The sequence below is a fragment of the Vespula pensylvanica genome, chromosome 25, assembly GCF_014466175.1.
Source record: "Vespula pensylvanica isolate Volc-1 chromosome 25, ASM1446617v1, whole genome shotgun sequence".
Classification (NCBI taxonomy): domain Eukaryota; kingdom Metazoa; phylum Arthropoda; class Insecta; order Hymenoptera; family Vespidae; genus Vespula; species Vespula pensylvanica.
Genome location: NC_057709.1, coordinates 861,756 through 884,255, shown reverse-complemented (window position 1 = coordinate 884,255; position 22,500 = coordinate 861,756). Strand labels below are relative to the sequence as shown.

The 22,500-nt window shown below is 30.2% G+C and overlaps 2 protein-coding genes and 1 long non-coding RNA gene across 5 annotated transcripts in view; 1 reads left to right on the top strand and 2 right to left on the bottom strand.

The window, feature by feature from the left end:
* LOC122637319 overlaps positions 1 to 1,511 on the bottom strand; it is a 1,536-nt gene extending 25 nt beyond the window's left edge. Inside the window, exons 1-2 of the long non-coding RNA XR_006329219.1 lie at positions 1,154 to 1,511; positions 700 to 863 (exon numbers count right to left, since the gene is read on the bottom strand). This is a non-coding gene — a long non-coding RNA (uncharacterized LOC122637319). The remainder of the gene's footprint in view (positions 1 to 699; positions 864 to 1,153) is intronic.
* A 10,912-nt stretch (positions 1,512 to 12,423) lies between these two features.
* On the bottom strand, positions 12,424 to 16,869 carry LOC122637313 (OTU domain-containing protein 7B-like). Of its 3 annotated transcripts, none has more exons than XM_043829343.1 (9): positions 16,511 to 16,869; positions 15,592 to 15,829; positions 15,210 to 15,474; positions 14,992 to 15,142; positions 14,522 to 14,893; positions 14,100 to 14,410; positions 13,863 to 14,021; positions 13,694 to 13,763; positions 12,424 to 13,495 (listed from the first exon to the last, which is right to left on the bottom strand). In XM_043829343.1, the coding sequence occupies exons 2-9, from the start codon at positions 15,812 to 15,814 to the stop codon at positions 13,394 to 13,396; spliced, it is 1,653 nt and encodes a 550-aa protein (XP_043685278.1). In that variant the 5' UTR covers positions 15,815 to 15,829; positions 16,511 to 16,869; the 3' UTR covers positions 12,424 to 13,393. The 3 variants fall into 3 exon arrangements, with proteins under 3 accessions (XP_043685278.1, XP_043685279.1, XP_043685280.1); XM_043829344.1 differs by having other exon boundaries at positions 15,592 to 15,826; XM_043829345.1 differs by lacking the exon at positions 13,694 to 13,763 and having other exon boundaries at positions 13,925 to 14,021.
* Positions 16,870 to 17,519: 650 nt separating this feature from the next.
* LOC122637314 (glucosidase 2 subunit beta) lies at positions 17,520 to 20,827 on the top strand. The gene is made up of 2 exons (XM_043829347.1): positions 17,520 to 18,695; positions 18,773 to 20,827. Exons 1-2 carry the CDS (start codon positions 17,786 to 17,788, stop codon positions 19,513 to 19,515), a joined length of 1,653 nt encoding a protein of 550 aa, XP_043685282.1. The 5' UTR covers positions 17,520 to 17,785; the 3' UTR covers positions 19,516 to 20,827.
* The last annotated feature ends 1,673 nt before the right edge of the window (positions 20,828 to 22,500 follow it).

The window sequence follows — 22,500 nt, the reverse complement described above, 5'->3', positions numbered from 1 at the left end:
TCGGATCGTCCTCGTCCTCGTCCTCGATATCGTCCTCGTCCTCATCATCGTCATCGTCGTCGTCGTCGTCGTCGTCGTCGTCATAGTCGACATTTTATTTATTACAATTTACTTCACTATGAATCGAACTGGAACGACTGCAGTTATTTCAACATATCGACCTATATAATCTAACTAGGTCTAAAGAAAATCTTTCTACGTTTACTCACACACATACACACACACACACGTCACATTCACTCGCGATTCATTTAACCTATAACATTTATCCTCACGTAATATCCAACATTTATGATTATTTTCTTCGTGAAAAAAAGAAAGAAGAAATATATCAACGACCTTGAAAAACGTAATTTCCGAATTTCTTTCCCCTTCCACTATCCCTGCCGATCGATAAGATTCGTAACGAGATAAAAAAGAAAAGAAGAAAAAAAAACGAACAAGGAGAAAAAAAAATTAAACGCGTAAGGAAATTCAAATATTCGAAGTTCTCTTTAACTGACAAATAACGGCGTTCGATTGGTCAGCGCTGAAATGGGCGGGCCGAGTTTCTATTAGATTTGAATTGGTCTGAATGTTAGTCGAATGAAATATGTATTAAGAGCAAAGATATATCATCGATCGATCGAGATTTAATATACATACGAATGTGATCATTTCGTGTATATGTTATACAAATAAAAGAAATCGTTCGAGTACTTACCAGTCGTAAAATCGATGATCCTTTAGCTGGTCTATCTTCTCACAGTAATTTCCAATATGACGAATACGAAGAAGAAGAAGAAAACAAAGATAATCCTGTCTCTTTCTCACTCTCTCTCTCTCTCTCTCTCTTTCTCTCTCACTCTCTCAACAACTTGTTTCTACATATAAATACATATATATATGTATCGCTTTTTAATTACTTTACATTCACTAATATGGCTAATAATTACAACTGAAGAAAACAAAACAGCATCAACGTCTTCCATATATGTATATAAAAAAACAAAACAAAACAAAATCGTAAAAGAAAAAGGACGATCGAAGAAAGAGAGAGTGAGATATACAGAAAGATAGATATATATATATATATATATATATAAAGAGAGAAAGTGAGAGATACGATTAAAAAAAAATTAAAATACGATTATTATATTCCGATAGCACCCACCACAACACGTCACACGAAACGACGACGGGAGCGCGCTTAAGCGCCAGTACCGAGGTTAGAAAAGCCTCTTGCGGATATTCTCTCGAACGCGACGCGCGTCGTGTCACACGTCTAGTTCGCCTCGAATGCGTTGCGGCGCTGCCAGGCGACAACGCCAACTTCCTTCGTTACACTCCCACTTTACCACTGTACCATCTCACTTACTCTCTCTCCCACTCCTTACGCTAACACGTTATTGGTCGAATCGCGTGTACTCGTTACTCCCCACTATTTCGATCAGGTACGTCCTTATACTTTACGATACCCTACTTATTTCATTTTTTTTTTTTTTTTTTTTTTTACTTTTTCATCAAACAACAAACATTTTTCTTCTTCGTTTAAAGGTGATTATAAACATGAATATTTACACGTCGCTCGTGGAATCTCGTTGATACGTACGTCGTTATATTTTTCAGTATTTCTTCACCGTTTATTTTCTTTTTTTTTTTTTTTTTTCGTTTTTCTTTCTGTTTTTCCTTTTCATTTTTTTTTTTTTAAAGATCGTACAACATTTTCGACAAAACGGTTATACGTACAACGATTGCACTTTATTTCCAGTATCTCGTACGCTCTCAGGTACATCGTTACGTTTTTTAATACCTTATGCTATTTTTTTTTCATAAAATTTAACGAGTTTTTTAAGAAAGGATTATATGTACAGATTATTTGAACTAATTCGCTCAAATACGGCAAAATTATCGCCGCAGTCCCGTACTATTCTTTTTTCCTTTTTTACATAATGATATAGATGTATACAATTTAGTAAGAAAATATAGGATCTATTTTTGTATTTATTATTATTAATATCGTTAAGAAAAAGATCCCTAATCGATTAACATTTGATTAATAACGAAAAAAAAAAGAAAACAAATGTATCGATTGAATTTTTTAAACCCTTCAACGAATCAATCATAATCGACGCGAAAAAGTTTTATCTATAAAGCTCGATAAAGTTCCTTATTGGGTTGACCTAACCTAAAAATCATTCGAACGAATTAATTTTCTTTTATTCCATTCCGAGGAATTGGGATAAACGGATGAAATAAAAAAAAAAATAGTGAAAGAAAGAAGGAAAAAAAAGAAAGAAAAGAATCGATTGGCACTTTTCTTTTTTTTTTTTCTTTTTTTTTCCTTTTATTATACAGCCGTCAAGGAGGCAAGCGATCAGAAAATTGGAAAGTTGGGTGTCTGGTACTCCTAAAGGGCGTGCGCGCGCGCGCGTTCTTCCGGATAATCGAAAGCGCTCGCCGATGATTATTATAGACAATAGGTTCAGGAAGCGTAACGAGAACTGTGCGTGAATACTCTGTGTGCGAATGTCTGTATGTGTCGTATTTTATGTATGGTTTACGTGTACGTATACATGTAAAGTGTTCGTATGTGTGCACGTGCTCTGCAAGAGGGGAGAGAACATATGTTAGAGGTATAAAAGTGAATCGTAGGGTCGTAGAGCGTGTGAGAGTCCCAACGACGAAGCGTTGGCAAGATCGATACTATGAGGAGGCTCGACCTTTTATTAAAATCGATGTATTTCCTATCTTTTTTCGATTATGTACTCGAACGATATAAAAAGTTAAGTTTCTCTAAAAAAGAAAAAAAAAAAGAGAAAAGTTTGTTATTGCAAGGAAGGAAAGAAAAAGAAATGGTTACTCGAAATGAAAAAAAAAAAAAAAATGGCTATTAAAAAAGAAATGGATCCTATTTAAAAACAAAAGAAAAGATGGCGGTGAAAATGGCGATCAAAATGGCCGATTCGATCGGGCGAACTTTGTCCGCGATACGTAGTTATTTAATTAAAAGTAAAAGAAGAAGAAAAAAAAAAAAGACGAAAGAAAGTTTCTCTCGACAGATCAAAGTCATTAAAAATTTTCTAAGAGGAGTTTATACGTACTCTCGTTAAACTTCCGCTAATTCGTTCAGGTATGGCTATACGATCTCCGGAACCCTGCACTGTTTGTTCTTTTCTTTTCTTTTTTGTTAAAAACGTTACAAACGCTGAAGAAAGCAAGGATGGGTAGTATGGAGTACGGTGGTCACCGAGAAAATAAATAAATAAATATAAGCGAGACAGAAGGACAGAAGTACTGCGCGTGGTTCGTGGAAAAGTGCTGGCTAATTACAAAAAACTGGGAGATCATTAAAAAGGAGAGGGTTCTTATAATGTATCCTGGTATAATTTTCTCTAACGTACCAAAACCGACGAACCACCAAGACCAGAAACGACCAACTCAACCCACCCCATTCAACCCCACTTCTCGTTCAACCCTGAAAACTTTTTTGTCCTCGATTTTACGCTTTCGTTCGCTTCTCTTCACGTTTAATTCCATTTTAACCGATTGTCTCTACGTAAGAATTACGTAGATACGATTTTCTACTGTAGTTTTTACAACGCAGCCATTTTCTTTTTTTTTTTCTTTTTCTATTTTTATTTTCTTTCTCTCTCTCTCTCTCTCTCTCTCTTTCTTTTTCACCGAGAAACATATAACGAAAAAGATTCGACGTAATTTACGTAATTTGCGAGAAGGGTTGAAAAGGGGAGGGGAATGATAATAATATTTTTTAACGTTAGTTCGTGAGCATACCGAAAAAAAAATTTCTTTTTTCATCTCTCGTAAAGTCGAGCTTTCGAAAAGCGAAATTTGCAAAATTTAAGTTCCAAGAATCGGAATGAAATTTTGTTTTCTTTTTAACAGGAGAAATAATTCATGCGAGAAAGTGGTGCGCGATTTTTTTCGTCGGGGAGAATTTTCTAATGCGAAATAAAGGGGTGAAGTAAAAGAAAAAGAGGAACGAAAGGAAAAAAAGAAAAAAAGAAAAAGAGAGAAAAATTTAAAAAAAGAAGGGAAGAAAAGAAATAAAATAAAACAAAGTTAAATAAATAAAAGAAAAAGCATGAAGGAAAAAAATGGAAGGCAAACAAAAGGGAGAAAGTTTTTTAGGGAAGTACAATTTCCATGAGAGTAATTTTGCGTACTGGATGAGACAGACAGAGAAAGAGAGTGAAAGATAGGGGTGAGGGTAAAAGAGAGAATGGGAGAGGAAGAGAGAGAGTGAGAGAGAGAGAGAGAGAGAGAGAGAGAGAAGTCCGGTCAACGAGAGCACATGAGCTTATTTATTAAACGCTCACCAGCATGCGCCTCTTTAAATCATGTGCATTCCCTCGAGCTACCCACGCCTCTCTAATATTTATTAATCTCGTTCGTACGCTGACCGTTCTTGAACAGAAACGTACGATCATCCCCTCTCCAACTTCTTTTTCAACCCCCCACTTCTGTCTGTTTTCATCGCGCATATCTATATATATATATATATATATATATATATATATATATATATTTTTTTAATAATTTATACAGTGGTCAATTTTTTGTTTTTTTTTTTTTTTTTAATTATAAAATATTATATAAATATTAAAGTGGACAAAAGTAATATTCAAAAGGATATATTTCAAAAATTATTGTCCCTTTTTCTTTTCTCTTTTCTATCTCTTTTTTTTTTTTTTAAATATTGAAACTAATTGGAAATTATTTGAAAATAATTCTATATATAAGGACATGTTTGTTTTTAATTATTATTACAAATGTATAAAATTAATATTTGAAAGAATCTATCGGGAATTATTTTTGTTTTTCGTTAATATCAAAATTCATCAAGGAAAATCATTTATTTCCAATAAGTATTGAAAATTATTATTCTCTTCTTAACGTTATTAAAATTAATCGAAAAAGAAAAAAAAAAGAAGAATTATTAAGAATAACAACGCATTAAAAATAATTCTAAATTCAATATTAATCCCTAAACATTTTATCAAATAATAATTAACAATATAATAAAACGTATAAATATTTCTCTCCTTCTTCTTCTTTAATTTCTTTGTTTTTTTTTTTTTTTTTTTTTTTTTAATTTCATTTCATTCGATACCTAATTAAAATAGAAATTTTTAAATTATAACATCGTTCGCATGAAAACAACTGGGAAAAGATATTTTGTTAAACATTAAGGGATGTTTTCGAAATCACTGAAACTTCTCTCTCTCTCTCTCTCTCTCTCTCTCTCTTTTTTCTCTCGTATAGCAAAAAAAAAAAAAAGAAAAGAAAGAGAGAAAGAGACAGACAGACGAACGTACTTTAGAGATGCGCGCACGTGAGACAGAATGGGGTGAGAGTATTAAGGGTGGGTGATAGTAATTTCACACATGACGTAACAACGCACTACCCTTCGTGCCACCAGTTTTCTACCGGAAGCGAATCAACCCTTCGTCCTATACTCTCTTCTTCAAGTCTACGGCGAATGCAACCCCCTCCAACACATTTTATTTTCTCTTATTTATACACATACATATACATATCTTCGTATATTCATTTCTATGATCATGTTCATACATTCCTGTTCAAATATCCAAGTTCACGTGTTCATATTTATCTGTTCATATTCATGTCCGTGAAAAACATGTTCATATATACATATTTATTAAAAACATGTTTATACGTTCATGTTATCGTCAAGTTACTTTTGAAACATACATATACACTTATATACAATAAATTATAAATAAAAAATATTTCTATCTCTCTCTTATTTTTTTATACGTACATTTTATTAGAGATCGAATAAATAAATACAATTTTATCAATCTCTACAACTGTATACAACTGAGTTACATCATTTACATAAGTCAAGACATATAGCGTGTTACGCGAAGATAAAATATTGAGAATATTTGTTATAAAATATTTATTATCACTATTCTCATTTCTTTATCTATCTCTCTCTCTCTCTCTCTCTCTCTCTCTCTCTCTCTCTCTTCTACCCTTCATCCCTCTATCTTCTTCCTTTTTTCTGCATACCAGTTGGTCAATGCTTTCGAAGCCTCTAGGCACTGTTAAAAGATTCAAATAGGTTTCCACAGACATCCCAACGAATTTTTTCACTATCTATCTCTTTCTGCCCTTCCTAACCCCTAACCACCCTCTAACCATCCCCACCATTCATCCCCCGAAGATATTTAATATCCCTCTTCTTCTCCTTCAAACAACTATCCCATCCTTCCTCGAAAAAAACTCTGACGGCCTTGAAAAGAAGAAAAAAGTATGGAAGAGGATGGGTGGCAGAAGGGAGGGAAGGGTGAAGGAGGAGGGGTGGGGGAGGGAGGGAAGAAGACAGGAACATGGCGTGTAGAATTCCTAGAAATGTTAGCTAATAAAATATTAAAATTTCATTCGCGTTTGGAAGGAAAACGGTATCAAACGTTCTACTCCGACACCCACCCCCTATTCCACCCTTATTCCACCTCCATCCCTATCCACCAATCCAACTCCTCACCTCATCTCAATCACCATCCTACTGCTCGTCCACAACTCGTCCATTTTTCATCCCTTATTATCCATCTATGGTTACTCTAGCTTTCATCATCCCCTCTTATCGGTGGGGGAGGTAGGAGGGATGAAAAATCTGTTCGGTGAGATTCTCTCTTGGTTTGATCTATCTGAACAATGATTTAGATTTAACAAAAAAGAAAAAAAAAAAGAAGAAGAGATAAGGGAAGGGATCTATTTGGATCGTGGATCATTGTTTGACGATTGATTTGTTTAATACGACATTTTTGTATAAATTTCTTTATATATATGTATGATTTAATAATTGCAAGAAATTCATATAATTGTGTTAATTTGTTCAATTTAAAATGTAACGAAAAGAAAAAGAAAAAATTTAATTATAGATATCAAAAAAGAAGGCTTTTTTATATATGCAATATATAAATAATTACAATGACAATTATATAAATAAAATCGTAATATACGAATTTTTGTTCGTTATAAATTTGAACGATCAAGAGAATTAATTAATGGAAAAACAACTTTTTATTTCATAAAATAATTAATTACTTAATATAGCAATCAAAATTGATTTGTATCCTGAAATAATAACGATTGTACCCTTAATGATTAATCGTACCCTTATTTATTCCCTAAATGATCCAATGATAAATCTCATTCACATACACATCTGTGGATCTATGGATCATATTATAAATGTAAGAGTCACAAAGAAAAAGAGAGAGAGAGAGAGAGAGTCACTCCATCAAAAAATTATATTTTTTTATATATTATATATCAATATATCATTATTTATTATTAATTATTATTAATTATCATTCTTTATCTTGCATATTTTTTATCAAAGAATACTATACATATAGAAATACATATAACCATACACACATATACATACCCACACATCTTTATATATATATATATATATATATTTAACATAGAAATAGGGTGGTAAAAGTCTAACGAGAGCCTTTTTTACGAAAATCTCGGACAACCCCACGTTCGTAAAGTCCTCCTTTCGATCTTGCCAAGCGACGCGCGACGGCTATCGAATAATCCGAATAATGCGATTCTACAAGGGATGAATTGGGAAATCGGTGATAGTATTGGGTCGAAGCCAATCTAATGTGCCTCGACGGCTGACAATGGCGGCGTGGCAATGATTTCCGATGAGCAGATCGACGAGAGAACGAGAGGGTGAGTTAACTGAGAACGAAAAGGTAGGGGTGGTGGAGACGTAGGGGTGGTTAGTGAGGGGTGAACGTGCGCAGTCGAGGGATAGAGAGAAAAGGGAAGATGAATAGGTAAAGAGAGATACACATATACATATATATATATAGGGTGAACAAAAATATCTTGGGTGGGGGAAAAATCAAAAGTACTTAAACGATATTAAAAATTAATTACTACCTTACGAAACTTTATAAAAAAAAAAAAAGAAAAAAAAAAAAGAAAGAAAGAAACAAAATATAATATCGACTAATTAATTGATCGATAATTCGTGTCATAGTTCAGTAATATTTACATTTTATCGTCCGATCGTGAAAAGAAAAAAAAAATGATTAAAACGATATTAGAGGGTGAAATAATTCTATTTTTTCTAACCACATGAAAACTACTTCGCGTTTTCGATATCTATCTCCATTCCAATCCCATCTTCATCTTCACCTATGAAATTTTTGATCACCCTATATGTGTATACATGTGCTAGTAAAATTCTCAATGTATGTGTGTATACATATATATATATATATATATATATACACATATATACACACATATTCGGTATTTGCGGCTGGCCGCTCAAGGATTGCAGCCGATTTCCCTCTTTCTACCCGATAATTTAGCGAACGGCCATTCAACCCTCGTTTCACTCTCTCACCCCCACCCCTCCGTCCTTCCTAAACTCGTATCTACCACTTCTTCTTCTCTTCTCAGCAGAGGGAATCGACCGGTGTAAAATAAAAAAAAAAAAAATAAAAAAAGAAAAAAATATAAAAAAGAGAGAAAGAGAGAGAAAGACAAAGGGTGAGGGTTGAAACGGGGGTGGATCTTCCTAAAGATCATGCAATTTTTTACCGTTACTGTCTAGGCAATATCAGTAATGGTCGGGAATCAAAGAAAGGTGAGAAAAGTTCCGGTGGTAGTGTTTTCCTATCAATTTTCATTTTCCATCCCCTCTCCTATCATCCCTACCCTATCTTCTTTCCCTCTCATCGACCAATTTGAACGAAAATTGTCGCGGTTCGTTTTTTCTCTTCGTCCTTTTTTCTTTCCTTTCTTTTTCTTTTTTTTTAGATCTATACTAAAAACTATTCGTGGAGAATATTTTTTTTATGAAATAATTATGTGTTTATAAAAAATAAATTCGTAAAGTAAGTAAGATCGTAATGTATAAATTTTTTAAGGAGGCTTATTAGAAATTAGAATTTTTATTTTTTAATTGGATTTTTTTGGATGGGTAAGGATTGTTTCAAGGAAACGAGCTCGTTATTTCTGATTACATTGATTTATAATGATTATAGTAATAATAATGAATTATTTTTTTAAATAATTTACTAAATATTCTTGATCATCTTTTTTACGGAGAACTAAAGTAAATTAATTATTTTTACGTAAACTTTTACTACTAACTACGTTAACTAATTATTTTAATTAAACTTAAGTAAATTAATTATTACGGAGAACTAAAGTAAAATAAATATATATATATATATATATATATACGTGTGTGTGTGTGTGTAAAATTAATAATAATAATGTTAAATATTTTATTGTACATATTACAAAATTTATATTTATAAAAAGAAAATAATAGAATAAAATCAAGATAAAAATATAAAAAATTTCGCAACCCATCCACCCCCACTTCATCCCCAAAAAAATAAGCGTTCAGTCCAACGTTTTGAATCATCGTTTTCGCTAAAAATAAATATCCAATCCTATCCCCTTTTTTAATATATTCCAAAAAAAATTATTTTCTTACGGAATACATTGAAAAAAAAAAAAAAAAAATTCTTACCTGTGTAATTGTGTAAGAAGTTTATCGAGGGAGAAAAAAAAAGAAATAATAAGGGAAATTCTTCTTTTATTTTCTTTTCTTTTTTTTTTTTTTTTTTTCTTAGCAATTCTTTTTTGCCCTTTGGTACACCTTTATCTTTGTTTGGCCGGCACCTCAGTCCTCTCCCTGTTTGCTTCCCCAACGTTGCTCCCATTTTACCCCCTGTGTTACTATCTCTTCACCCTTATAACAGAATACGACCCTCTTTTTCCTCGGAATTTACTTTTCTCCGGTAACGAAGTTGACGTATAAAAAAAGAAAAAGAAAGGAAAAAAGAAAAACAAAAAATAAAAAATGTAACAGAGAAATAGATAAAAGAGAGAGAGAGAGAGAGAGAGAGAGGGAAATAAAATAAACAAAAACTTATAATAATTTATATTACAAATGATAATCTTTTTTCTTTTTTTAATAAAATAATCGAAATCAATGATAGTAATATTTTCGTTAAAAAAAAAAAAAAAAAAAAAAAAAAAAAAAAAAAAAAAAAAAAAAAAAAAAAAGAAAGAAAGAAAAGTAAATAATAATAATAATTTTAATTAAAAATAATAATACTTTATTTATTTTTCTTTCCCAAATGAAATAATTCCAAATTGAAATTAACAATAATAATAGTCCTTTTTCTAACTTTTAAATTAAATAATGAAATATGTAAAATTAATTTCAATCGTGACAAACTTTTAATAATAATCCTTTCTTTCAAATCTTTTTTTATAATTTTAGAACTCGTAATTTCTATCGTTGGGTCCTAATAAAGTGTAGGGAAAAAAAAAAAATAAAAATAAAATAAGATGAAAGAAGAGAGAAAAAAAAAAAGTGAAAACGAATGTCCAATTTCTTTCGAATTACTCCCAAGACGGCCCTAGATTCTTTTCTCCTATTTTTTTTTTTTTTGTTTTCTTCTTTTTCTTTTATCTTCTTTTTTTTTAAGTTTCATCATAAAAATTTCAAATCCATGCGCCAGAAAAGGGAGGTAACGAGAAAATGTTTTCAAAGAATTCGTCGAAAACATTCTTACAAGTCCCCAAAGTATAGTAACTTCAACCCCCATCCCACGAAACTTTTCTTACCCCTCTCTCCCACCCTCTACTACGCCAAAGTAACCTTATGACCGACCTGTGCAAAATGAATGCATCCCCTTTTTCGAAACAACCCTTAATCCTACTGCATAATGCATTAACTCCATGCAATTTATTCAAATCTTTAATAGCTTCATTTTTTTTTCCTTCATTTATCTAACAAAAAAAAAAAAAAAAAGAATTATTATTTAATTAGTCTAATACTGAAAAATAAAATTACTTAATTACTTTAATATTTTTCTTTAAATAGAAGTGTGTATGTGTGTGTTGATTTCATTAAATGGTTGGAAAACATCTCTTACATGTGGAAAATGCGGTTACTATACTTCCACCCTTATCCTTTCAGCTTCTCAACCCCCATTTCTCCTCTTTACCACCCCTTTTCTCCGTTTTAACGTACTTACATGTCTCGAACGACGTTACAAACGACGAGAACGGTATTACAAACCACAAATTACGCTCAGTTCCTTACTAGTAATGTTCTTAGTTTGCATCTGTGTGTGCATGTGTAAAATTGCTTTTGGCATTCATCAGAGAGAGAGAGAGAGAGAGAGAGAGAAAGAGAGAAAATAGAAATAATTGGGTGAATTAATTTAATATAAATAAAGAAACAAATAAATAAATAAATAATAAATAAAATAATAAAAAATGTTTAGATTATTTTGAAGAAATTTTTAATATAATTTTTGTAATTTTTCTTACTTTTTTTTCTTATTATGGTGTTCGTTTATTAATAAAAAGATATTGTATGTATGTATATGTGTATATTGATTTTATTATAGTATTATGTTTATTATGACGTTATCAATTGATAGAATATATTGTAAATATTAATGTAAATATATTAATTATTGATTGATTATTTTAATATTGAAATTTTAATTTCATTCTTTTTTTTCATTTACACACATAGATGATCAATTTCAATTGAAATAAATATTGTAATTATATTATGATTATTATCGTGATAAAAATAAAAAGATATTTATAATATACATTTGTTAATTAATACTAAAGGAAAAAGAAAAAAAAAAAAAAAAAAGAAAACGTAACACTAAATTTAATTCTAATTTTATTTTTATTCACACAAAGACACACACACACACACACAATTTTCCAATTAATTTTTATATAATATAATAATTATAAATATATTTATATATTAAAAATGAATTTAATCAAAATTTAATATATCAAAATGAAATTTTTTTTTCTTTTCGAAAATTTTATTTTACTTTTATTATTATTTCTATATATTCTGTTTAATTAATTTAATATGAAACTAATATCGATCAAAATTAATATTAAAATTAAACTAATATATTATAACAATAAATATAAAAACAGGCATATATATATATATATATTTTTTTTTTTGTTTCATTATCAACTTTCTAATTATATAATATAATATAATATATATATATTTTTTTTATATTAAATACTGTAATTAATAATAATTATATATCATTTAAAAAAAAAAAAGATATACCCCTATATCTCCACATTGACAATTAAAAATTAATATTTAAAATAGAAGTCCTATATATATATATATATATATATATATAAATTATTAAATGATCGTTATAACAATAAATTTCACGTCTAATACAATTTCATATTAGACGTATATACTAATTAATTGTAACTAAAATTTTCTCTCTCACGAATCGTTAATCATAAACTCCCACCCCTCTTTCGTGTTATCTTACAGCATCCTTAACACCATAAACTTCACCCATACAATTACACGTTGTGTAAAAAAATATTTTTCCTTTATTTTCCACACAATTTTACAATGCGAACAACGTTGGCTGATCGATAATTAATTATTACGAATGAAATCGATCTTTTATTATACGCGTATTATTATTATTATTATTATTATTATTATTGTTATATAATTATTTTTCTTTATTATTATTATTATTATTATTATTATTATTATTATAAGAAATAAATGTTCAAAGCAAGATTAATAAGTACAGAGCGTTGTAAATGAAATCGTTAGTATGGTCGTTGCAGTATATATGTATAGAACATATATATATATATATACATATATATATATATATCCATTGTACTGATTCACATTGAGTATTGTTAGTTAATTATTAGTCTTTAAATGTATATATTTTATATTTATAATGAATGACACAAAAAAGGCACATGTACATATATGTACATATATGTATGTGTGTGTGTGTATGTATGTGTATATATATATATATATAATGATATATCAGCAGTATTTGAAAAATATATAATCTCTTGAAACACTTTTTTGCTTTTTTTGTATTGTGTGTGTTTTTTTTTTCTTTTCTTTTTTTCTTTTGGTTTTGGCTATATGTAGGAAAGGCGTTCTCTGATCGATAAAGAACAGTGAATCGGCTTTGATTATTAAATACATATTGTATGATATGCATTTTTAATTTTAATGAATTAATGAGAATGTTAATAAATAAATAAAGCGAGAAAGAAAAAGAGAGAAAGAGAAAGAGAGAGAGAGAGAGAGAAAAATATATAGGGTGACGACGAAGAAAGATTAATTTTCTTTTCGTTATTGGATTTATGATCCATATTAACGAAGAACTTAATTTTTTTATATGTATGCTATTCGGTGGTTTTTATCATGATTATTGTCATGCTTTGTTACAAGGAAGAAGAAGAAGAAGAAGAAAAAAAAAGATAGACAGAAAAAAAAAAAAGAAGAGGAAAGAAAAATTGTTCAGCGATAACGTCGATTAGCCCAACATTGCGAACAATAATATTCATTTTCCGGTGAGCCAAAAAATTGGCAATGTTCACTGCGACACTCCTTTACGCAAGCCTAAAAAGAAAAAAAAATTAAAAAATATAAATACATATTTTATATTAGCGGTTCATATTCTCTTTTTTTTTTTTTTTGTTTCTTTTTCTTTTATTTTCATATAGATATATATTTAAATGAAATGTTAACTATATATATATATATATATATGTATATGTATATATGTATGTATGTACGCTCTATTTTACAAAGACATACCCGCAAATTACTATTCCATGACTGTCGATCAGCCTTTTCAGGCGACGTATGATCGTTATAGAATGTTGATCTATGAGAAAGACAATCGATATATACTTTCCAAGAATAACCAAAAAATCTACTAGTAATCTGATACGATTGATTTTAATATACATTACTATTAATGTACCTTGAAAGATAAAGCGTACGGTCTTTATTTGGATGCGTTGGTAATAATTTGCTGACACTTGCATGACTACCATGATCACTCGCTGCATAGAATTTTGATTTGCCTGCACCGTAATTCATTTCACAGCCAGTATCGTCTATCTGATGATCTTGAAGATACCTAAACGAATGGAAATATTAAATTGTATTTAAAACAAAAATCAGACAGTGAAAGGATCATCAAGTAATAATAATTTACCTGGCATGGGCACATTCGAGGTAGTTTTGTAACATCTGATCGACGTATTGATGACGTCTACTTTTCATTTTGATGCACAATAATCCTTCGGTAGAATTACCACTGGAAGAAGACGGTGGACTTTTCGGTCTCTTTGTAAACCAAAACTTTTTACTCATAGACTTTCCAATCGATCCAAATTGTTTCGCAACACCTAACAATTGTTTCGCTGTTTTCGACAAGGAACCATCTGTATCGGACAACCTATCAATTTCTTCCGATGTGAAATTAACATATTCGCAGTCTAAATAATCTCTTATCAATATCTCCATCTATATTTATATATATAAAAAAAAAAAAAAGAACGATTTGTAACCTATTTAAAAAAACCATGTCAACAATAGTATAAAAGGGAAATTCATTTTGAATTAAAAAATTATTACCGTGCTTTGCTCGCAAGGCAACAAATCACGTGATCCTTCGATCCAATCCCAATCAGGACCAGGATCTACAGCAAATAAAACTGGTAATATTTGACCTGTGTCAGGATCAACCAAAGGTATACTAACTCCTTCGTTACTATCATCACCAATGTCATTATGTCCATGAACAGTAACTAATGGTGAGAAATGTGCAGAATGATACGCCAATAATAAGGGAGTTCTATGACAATTAGAAGATGATACTTCCAACGGAAGGTATACACCTCCGAATGGTATAGGTGCCAAAGCTACTCCTTCCGCATCTTTTAACATTGTTTCAGCTATTACTATTATAGGTCTTCTTAAAACATGAGCCAATGCCAATACATGTACCTGAAGTAGATGAATCACTCATTAAAAAGAAAAAAAAAAAAAAAAAAAGAAAGAAAAGAAATTATATTACAAGTATATAGATAATATAACGTTTTTACCTCTTCAAGACTTTGATAAGAAGTAGCTGTTTGATTCCTTAGTATCGGTGATGCCATATCTACTATGGTTTGCCATTCCGATATCCATTCGGCTTCTGTATAAGATAAACCAGCGGCAGCATTTAAACCCATTTGACGCCATTTCCATCTTCTATATAAAGTATATATCTTAATTAATTTTTGTATTACCATATACACATATCTATGTTTTTACGTACCTAAAAAGAGCATGTCGATACTCTCCCTTGTTCAATGTATTATGCAAAGTTTCTCTCAATGTAAGCAATCGATCGTGGAAACCCCACATACCGAGAGAAGCTGCATGAAGCAAACAATTACCATCTCCCGAAGTTGCTAATGGCCATAAAACTCTATTGCTTCCATTTTTCCCACCGCACCACCAATTTAATCTTCCTGCGGCTTCTAACGAAGATAAACATCCACCTTCTATCAAATCTTTCTCCAGAAATTGACGAAACGAATCTAGAATTAATTAATCATAAAATGATGACTATAATCGTCGTAATATTAAATAATTATAATATTAATAGTCGTAATATTACGGTTAAATAATCATAATATTAAAATTGATATTAATACCTGGATATACAGACAAGTCCGGTAAAGAAAATGTAAATTCAGGCGTATCCAAAGAACCTAATGTAGCGAATTGAGAACGCGCGTATGAAACTATAGCTGCATTTTCTGTCGCTCTAGAAATTCCTCTGGCCAACTTTTTGGTAGCACCGCTACCGCTTTCCAATGCATTATTTGATGTAGTTTCTTTCTCCAAACCATCATACATGGATAAAGCACCGCTCATAACACCTATATTCTGCTAGCATTTAAAAATACATATCTCATTAATGTCAAACTTATTACATAATGATTTATATTAGTCTGAATCATGTTTCACTACGTTGGAACGTAAAATTTATCCTTTTTATAACAATACGGTTAGGAATGAATTTAACTTTCAAAATTATATTCTTATTAAACTATTATCGTTAAAACATAATTAAGATAAAACATTAAATCAATTCACGTGTAATGTAAGATATCTAGGAATGATATGACAACAAATATATTTCTAGTTCAGGTGATTACAAATGTATATTCACATATGTATATATTTTTATATATATATATATACATACATATATAAATTTATAAAAATAGGACAAGGTTTTGGTCGTCGGAGTGCATTAATAAAAAGCTAGTCATAAATGTGGCTACCACATTCATGCTCAAAATATGTATACGTGTGTTACGTTGGCGTAACTTATTATTAAAACTAGTTATGAAAAAGGAAAACATAAATGCATTAATGGATGACACATTCATATATGTATATATGTATATATATATATATATATGTATATATATATATATAAAATATAGATATTTCCTTTAAGTATTTGACGCCGGATATGTAACTGTATGTGTCTGTGTATATGTGTACCTATTCGTAACATATATATACGTAACAACGCATTTAAGTTTTCAAATTAAACCTTACTCTGTCTATCTCTCTCTCACACACACTCTTTCACGTATATTAAATTAGTGCAGCGAACCGTGATGGTTTCGACTTATTACGTAGCTCACAAACGGGCGTCCCTTAACCAAACTTTTTCGACAATTTATCATATTTTTCTGTGCTGGTAATTTTAACGTAAAAATATTTTACGTTTCGTAAAAGGCAAAAAATAAAGAAGAAAAGGAAAAGGAAAAAGAAAGAAAAAAGAAAAAGGGGGAGAAAAGAAAAAAAAGAAAAGATGGATGGATAAACGAAGGAAATCAAGACGGAATTAATCGAACGTAATACCACTTCGATCGGTAAGCTTCGCGGCGACGCAGCCTACTGAACGAAACTGTGTGAAAATAGTCGATGTATAGTGACGATGACGATGGCGGGATGGAAGAGAGAAGAGGGGATATAGGAAGGACCAACGGAAACTAAATATCGTCTGTTGGTCGCGCGCGGTAATTTTAAACCGGTCACGTGATATATTTATTACGAGATGATACAATATATAACGTTTTATTTACCCACGTATACTACGCACATATATATATATATATATATGTGTGTGTGTGTGTGTGTGTGTGTAAACTTTTATTTTACAAACACACGAGCGTTCATAGAATTATTGATATAACCTATAAAAAAGAAAAAAGAATTAAATAAAAATAATCTTCAAATACGTTTATATATATATATATATATATATATATAAAGTGAAAAATGATGATTATATTATCCGATTATGGATATGTAAGAATTATGGAAATGAGATAACGCTCGATACGACGCTTGAGCATCCATCTCGATAACGAAGATGGCGTTCATCACGCTTCTCGCAGCCATCTTGATAACAATATCACTCGATACGCTGCTTGACCGCCATCTTGATAACGAAAGATGGCGCTGTATACGTTCGTCGATCGTATTGATAACGAAGATGGCGCTCGATACCCTGCATGGCGGCCATCTCGATAAGAAAGAACATGGCGCTTCGATACACGCGTCGTCCATCTTGTATCGGGTTTCCTTTCTTATCTATATTTGCTTTCGTGATACCTTGTGACATATGTATGAGAACGTATAGCAGTTTTGTACTGTGTGCGTGTATATTCATGTAAAACGTCCTTTATTCGCTCGTAGTGTACGTGGTCGGGTTTCTCACTTAAAAAGAAGAGTTACTTACACTTAAGAATTTTACATAGAAGTAAGAAGAATTGGTTAAGATAGTGTAAGAGGAATATTCTCTAAGAGCAACAAGTAAAAAGTATGTTGAAGAGAATGAAAGAATATTCGATATATTTAATTATATTGGTATGTATAAATCTATTCGATAAATTCAGTCGTGTAACTGGCTCCCAAGTTTTACATATTCGAGGTATACCGGTTTCGAAAAGTATACTTTATACTCCTGATCGTAACTTTGAATGTTTGGATGGTAGCCTTTTGATACCGTTTCATTACGTTAATGACGATTATTGCGATTGCGGTGATGGTAGCGATGAACCTGGTACATCTGCCTGTAGAAATGGTTCGTTTTATTGTAAAAATTTTGGACACAAGTCTATGTATATACCATCAACTTGGGTGAACGATGGTATTTGTGATTGTTGCGATGGTACCGATGAATATTCGTCTAATAAACAATGCGTTAACAATTGTCACGATCTTGGTAAAGAAGCTAAATTAGAAGCACAGAAAGTCGAGGAATTAAAGAAACAGGGTAATAAGATTCGTATGGAAATGGCTAGCAAAGGTAAACAGATCAAAAGCGATACGCAAGTACATTTGATGAAATTATGGGTCGATTACGAAGAAGCTACGAGAAATAAAAAGGAAAAGGAGATATTGAAGATACAAGCCGAGGAAAGAGAAACCTTAGTTTTAGAAAAATATAAAACGGTTGAACCTAAAGACATTCCTACCGAAGAAACTACAAAGGAAAAAGAGTTAAGTCAGTCTGAAGTCGAAGATTATTTTAAAATGTTAGATTCTGATAATAGTAATACGGTTACGATAGCTGAGTTACAGACCAGAATTACTTTCGATAAAGATCATAACGGTGTTGTATCCAAAGAAGAAGCTATGTTCTTTTTGAATAATAAGGAAGAAGTTTCTCTTCAAGAATTTATTGAAACTGCTTGGGGTAATATAAAACCGTTTGTTATGCTCGAACAAGGTTAATCATTTTTATACCAGCGTTATTAAATAATAAAATTTTATCTTATTTAATTGTTTTATTTAATTCTTACATAGGTATATTCACAAAACCGAAACACGATGAAATAGTAAAGGAAAAAGAGGAAAAGGTGCAAGAAACATTGGAAGAGGAACGAGATGATGTAAAAGAGAAACAAGATAATGGAGAAGAGGAACAAGGTAATGTAGAAGAGGAACAAGATAACGTAGAAGAGGAACAAGATAATGTAGAAGAGGAAGAAGGTTCTACGGATGAGATTGAAAAAGAGATAGAAGAGCAAGAACAAGAGGTACAATACGATGAAGAGACTCAAGTACTCATCGACGAAGCAACGAGTGCACGAGAACGATATCAAGAAGCAGAAAAGGCAGTTAATGATCTCAATAATGAAATTAAACTAATAGAAGAAAAATTGGAACGCGATTATGGAAAGGAGGATGAATTTGTTACGTTAGATGGAGAGTGTTTCGATTATACTGACTTAGAATATATTTATTCTCTTTGTTTATTCGGAAAAGCGTCGCAGAAATCTAAATCCGGTGGAAATGAAGTTAGTTTAGGTTATTGGAGCGAGTGGGTAGGTGTGCAAGATAATAAATATTCTAAAATGAAATACGACAAGGGTCTTACATGTTGGAACGGTCCAACTCGTTCAACCATAGTTACTTTAACTTGTGACAAAGAAAATAAACTTGTTTCTGTAACGGAACCAAACCGTTGCGAATATGTAATGGAATTTGCCACACCAGCACTTTGCGATTCAAGTACAAAACTTATGGATACGCATGATGAATTGTAAATTCTTATTTTTTTTTTCTTTCTCTTTTTTTTTTTTTTATAAACTGTGTTCAATGGTGCACATACCAGTATATACGAAGCACATCATTTGTGAGTCTTGAAAATGAAGGACATGATTGCGAAGAATTGTATATTATTTTTTTTATATATATATATGTTTTCTTTTTTTTTTTTCTTTTTTTTCTTCAATATAGTATTTTCAAGCATTAGACTCCACGATAAGCAGGTTAGATATATTAAAGAGCAACATGTTAAATGGAGCAATGGATTAGAATTTTAGAGATATTTAATTCCTATTATTATAATAATAACGATGCACACTGGCATTTTCCAGAGGTCGTTGTTTGTTTAGCTAATTTATATTGTAAGTCATAATGATTGATGGTGATAAGCACAACACATTTCTTTTACTCTTGGAGAGATACATAATTTTGATACAAGTCTTCTCAATGAGAAGAGCTTTGTCAACATATTAATCAAGGAAACACAAAGTTGAATAGCAACGATATGATCGAGACATGTCTTTTGCAATTATTCGTCCTTATATCGGTGATTCCACAGTGTTGGTTTCAGTATCCAAAAAAATAAAAAAATAAAAAAAAAATAAAAAAAAAATATATATACAAAAAAAAATAATTAAAAAGAACAAAAAAAAAAATAAAATAAAGGACTTTTATCGATTTGCAATATTTAAAATTTACATGTGATTGTGTATATATATATAGGTATATATATATATATAATAAGCATATATTACATATATATATATATATATACGACTGATTCAACTTATTCATAAAGTGTGGATTGTTGTGCTAAATGATAATCTATATCACTAAACAAGCAAAAAAAAGAAAACTGTTATACATATGATCATTGCCAATATTATACAAATGTTACATTCCTCTTTTATACGTTAAAAATTTCTACGGAGCGACTGGTATAATAAAATAAGATAACGATATTGTTCGTAGAATTTTACTAATGTGAAAAGAGATACTTCTTTTTTTTCTTCTTTTTTTTTTTTTTTGGAAAACTCGTGCAAGAGAAAAAGAAAATAATTGCTACAATCTGAAATATATAAAGTACTCTTCTATCATGGTATTTTTTTTATATATATATATTTTTTTTCTTTTTTCTTTTCATTATGTGAAAAATTCTAATTTTCATTATTATGCATACGTAGAAATTTTCTGACGAGATCGAAGAGTATACAAGCGAAGTATTTTGTAATTTTTTAAGTGTGCATCCTTATGGTGCATCCAGTAAGCAGGTTTAATAAAGAGAAAAGAAAAACTGTTGTCAAACTATAATCTTAATGGCAGACTTTATTTACATCCTCGTTTTGAGTTAATGCCATGTATTATATATATATATATATATATCTATTTATCTATATTTTTTTTTTCTTTTGTTATATGGATATTTAGATATTGAATTAATTCACCTTGCAAGTTCTTCGACTATCGAACACATAATGTTATCTACAAAATTAAGGGTAATAATAATTTTGATCGAAACATCTTTGATTAAGTCCCCTAAAATTATTAATTTAAGGCACTCACAAACAGACTCTAACGACGACGACGATGACGACAACGACAATGACAACGACGACGACGACGACGACGACGACGACGACGACAAAACAACAACAATCAACAATCAACAATTAATAATCAACAAAAAGTGTTAATTACAAGAATATGATATGCGCATTACTTTTCTTACATTCTCATTTCTTACCGTCTCAAGAACAAATTTTCAAAAAAGCCAGAGTCTTGGAATGTTTATCGTAAACCTTGAGAAAATTAATTTGCAAGTATCCAAGATGAATGATAAAATGATAACGATATAAAATAATAATGATGATGATGATGATTACTTATTAACTTATGCCATTCATGTTCTGCGATTGATTAGTTATTAGTACACTGTGTGTAATATGTTTTATCTTTCATAATTAATTTTTTTTTTCTTTTTTTTTCTTCAATTTTTTTTTTCTTTTTCTCTTTTTATTTACACGACATGAAATAAAATATATATATATATATATTTTTATATATATATATATGACGATAATATTTATATGCACGATCGCTCTAAAGGAATAGTTTTCAAGAAAGAAAAAAAAATATATATATATATATATATACTATATACTACTGTACAACGACGTATAATGTTTATAACTAAAGCTTCTACGAAGTCTCCAAAGAAGCACGATGCAATTATGTTTTCATGGGATAGGCACCGTGATTAATACTGCAACCTGGTGAAATTTTTATTTTCAAAAAGGGGAACTAGAGGGTTTGGGGTGAGTTCGGTGATGGTAAACAAAGGATATATTAAACTTTCATTAATGAAAGTAAAATTGATAAAAGAATAATCATCGAAGAACATTCTGTTTCTTTTTTTTCCACTCTTTTTTTTTTCATCTATTTTACCTTCCTCTTTTCACTCTCAACGACATTATTTAAGCATCTTTTTCTCATTATTATTTCATTTTTGTTCCATTTTTTTTTTCGTTTCCTTTTTTTTCACTTTTCCATTCTTCTATACACGAATAAAATATATTATGTTATTATTTCGGAGACATAAATTTGTCTAGTTATTTACAAATCAAACAGAGAATTAATTATTCTCTCGTTGCACTCCAATGTCTTCCTTTTAAGAAAGCGAATGGAGTATTATAGTTAACGTGTACATGTATATATGTATGTATATATGTATGTTTATATATATATATATATATATATATATATATATATATATATACACATACATACATATCGAATCTGAAAAAAAGATTCATTATATAAAAAGAAAATTTTATATATATATATATATATGTATATCGAAAAGAGATAACGGAATGGTATCATCCCGTAGAATGCACAATTAATTAATTAATATTTTATCCAGGCTAAAACGTCGTTGTTGTTATTGTTTTTATATATATATAAAAAAGGAAAAAAAAATAATC

What these genes read in the sequence shown, in the direction of transcription:
- LOC122637314 (XM_043829347.1), top strand. Translation starts at nt 17,786, where the DNA reads ATGTTGAAGAGAATGAAAGAATATTCGATATATTTAATTATATTGGTA. An exon ending in GTTTGTTATGCTCGAACAAG is followed by an intron (nt 18,696 to 18,772) that starts GTTAATCATTTT and finishes ATTCTTACATAG; the next exon opens with GTATATTCACAAAACCGAAA.
- LOC122637313 (XM_043829343.1), bottom strand. Translation starts at nt 15,814, where the DNA reads ATGAGCGGTGCTTTATCCATGTATGATGGTTTGGAGAAAGAAACTACA. An exon ending in GGACTTGTCTGTATATCCAG is followed by an intron (nt 15,475 to 15,591) that starts GTATTAATATCA and finishes AATTAATTCTAG; the next exon opens with ATTCGTTTCGTCAATTTCTG. An exon ending in CGTACGCTTTATCTTTCAAG is followed by an intron (nt 13,764 to 13,862) that starts GTACATTAATAG and finishes TCTTTCTCATAG; the next exon opens with ATCAACATTCTATAACGATC.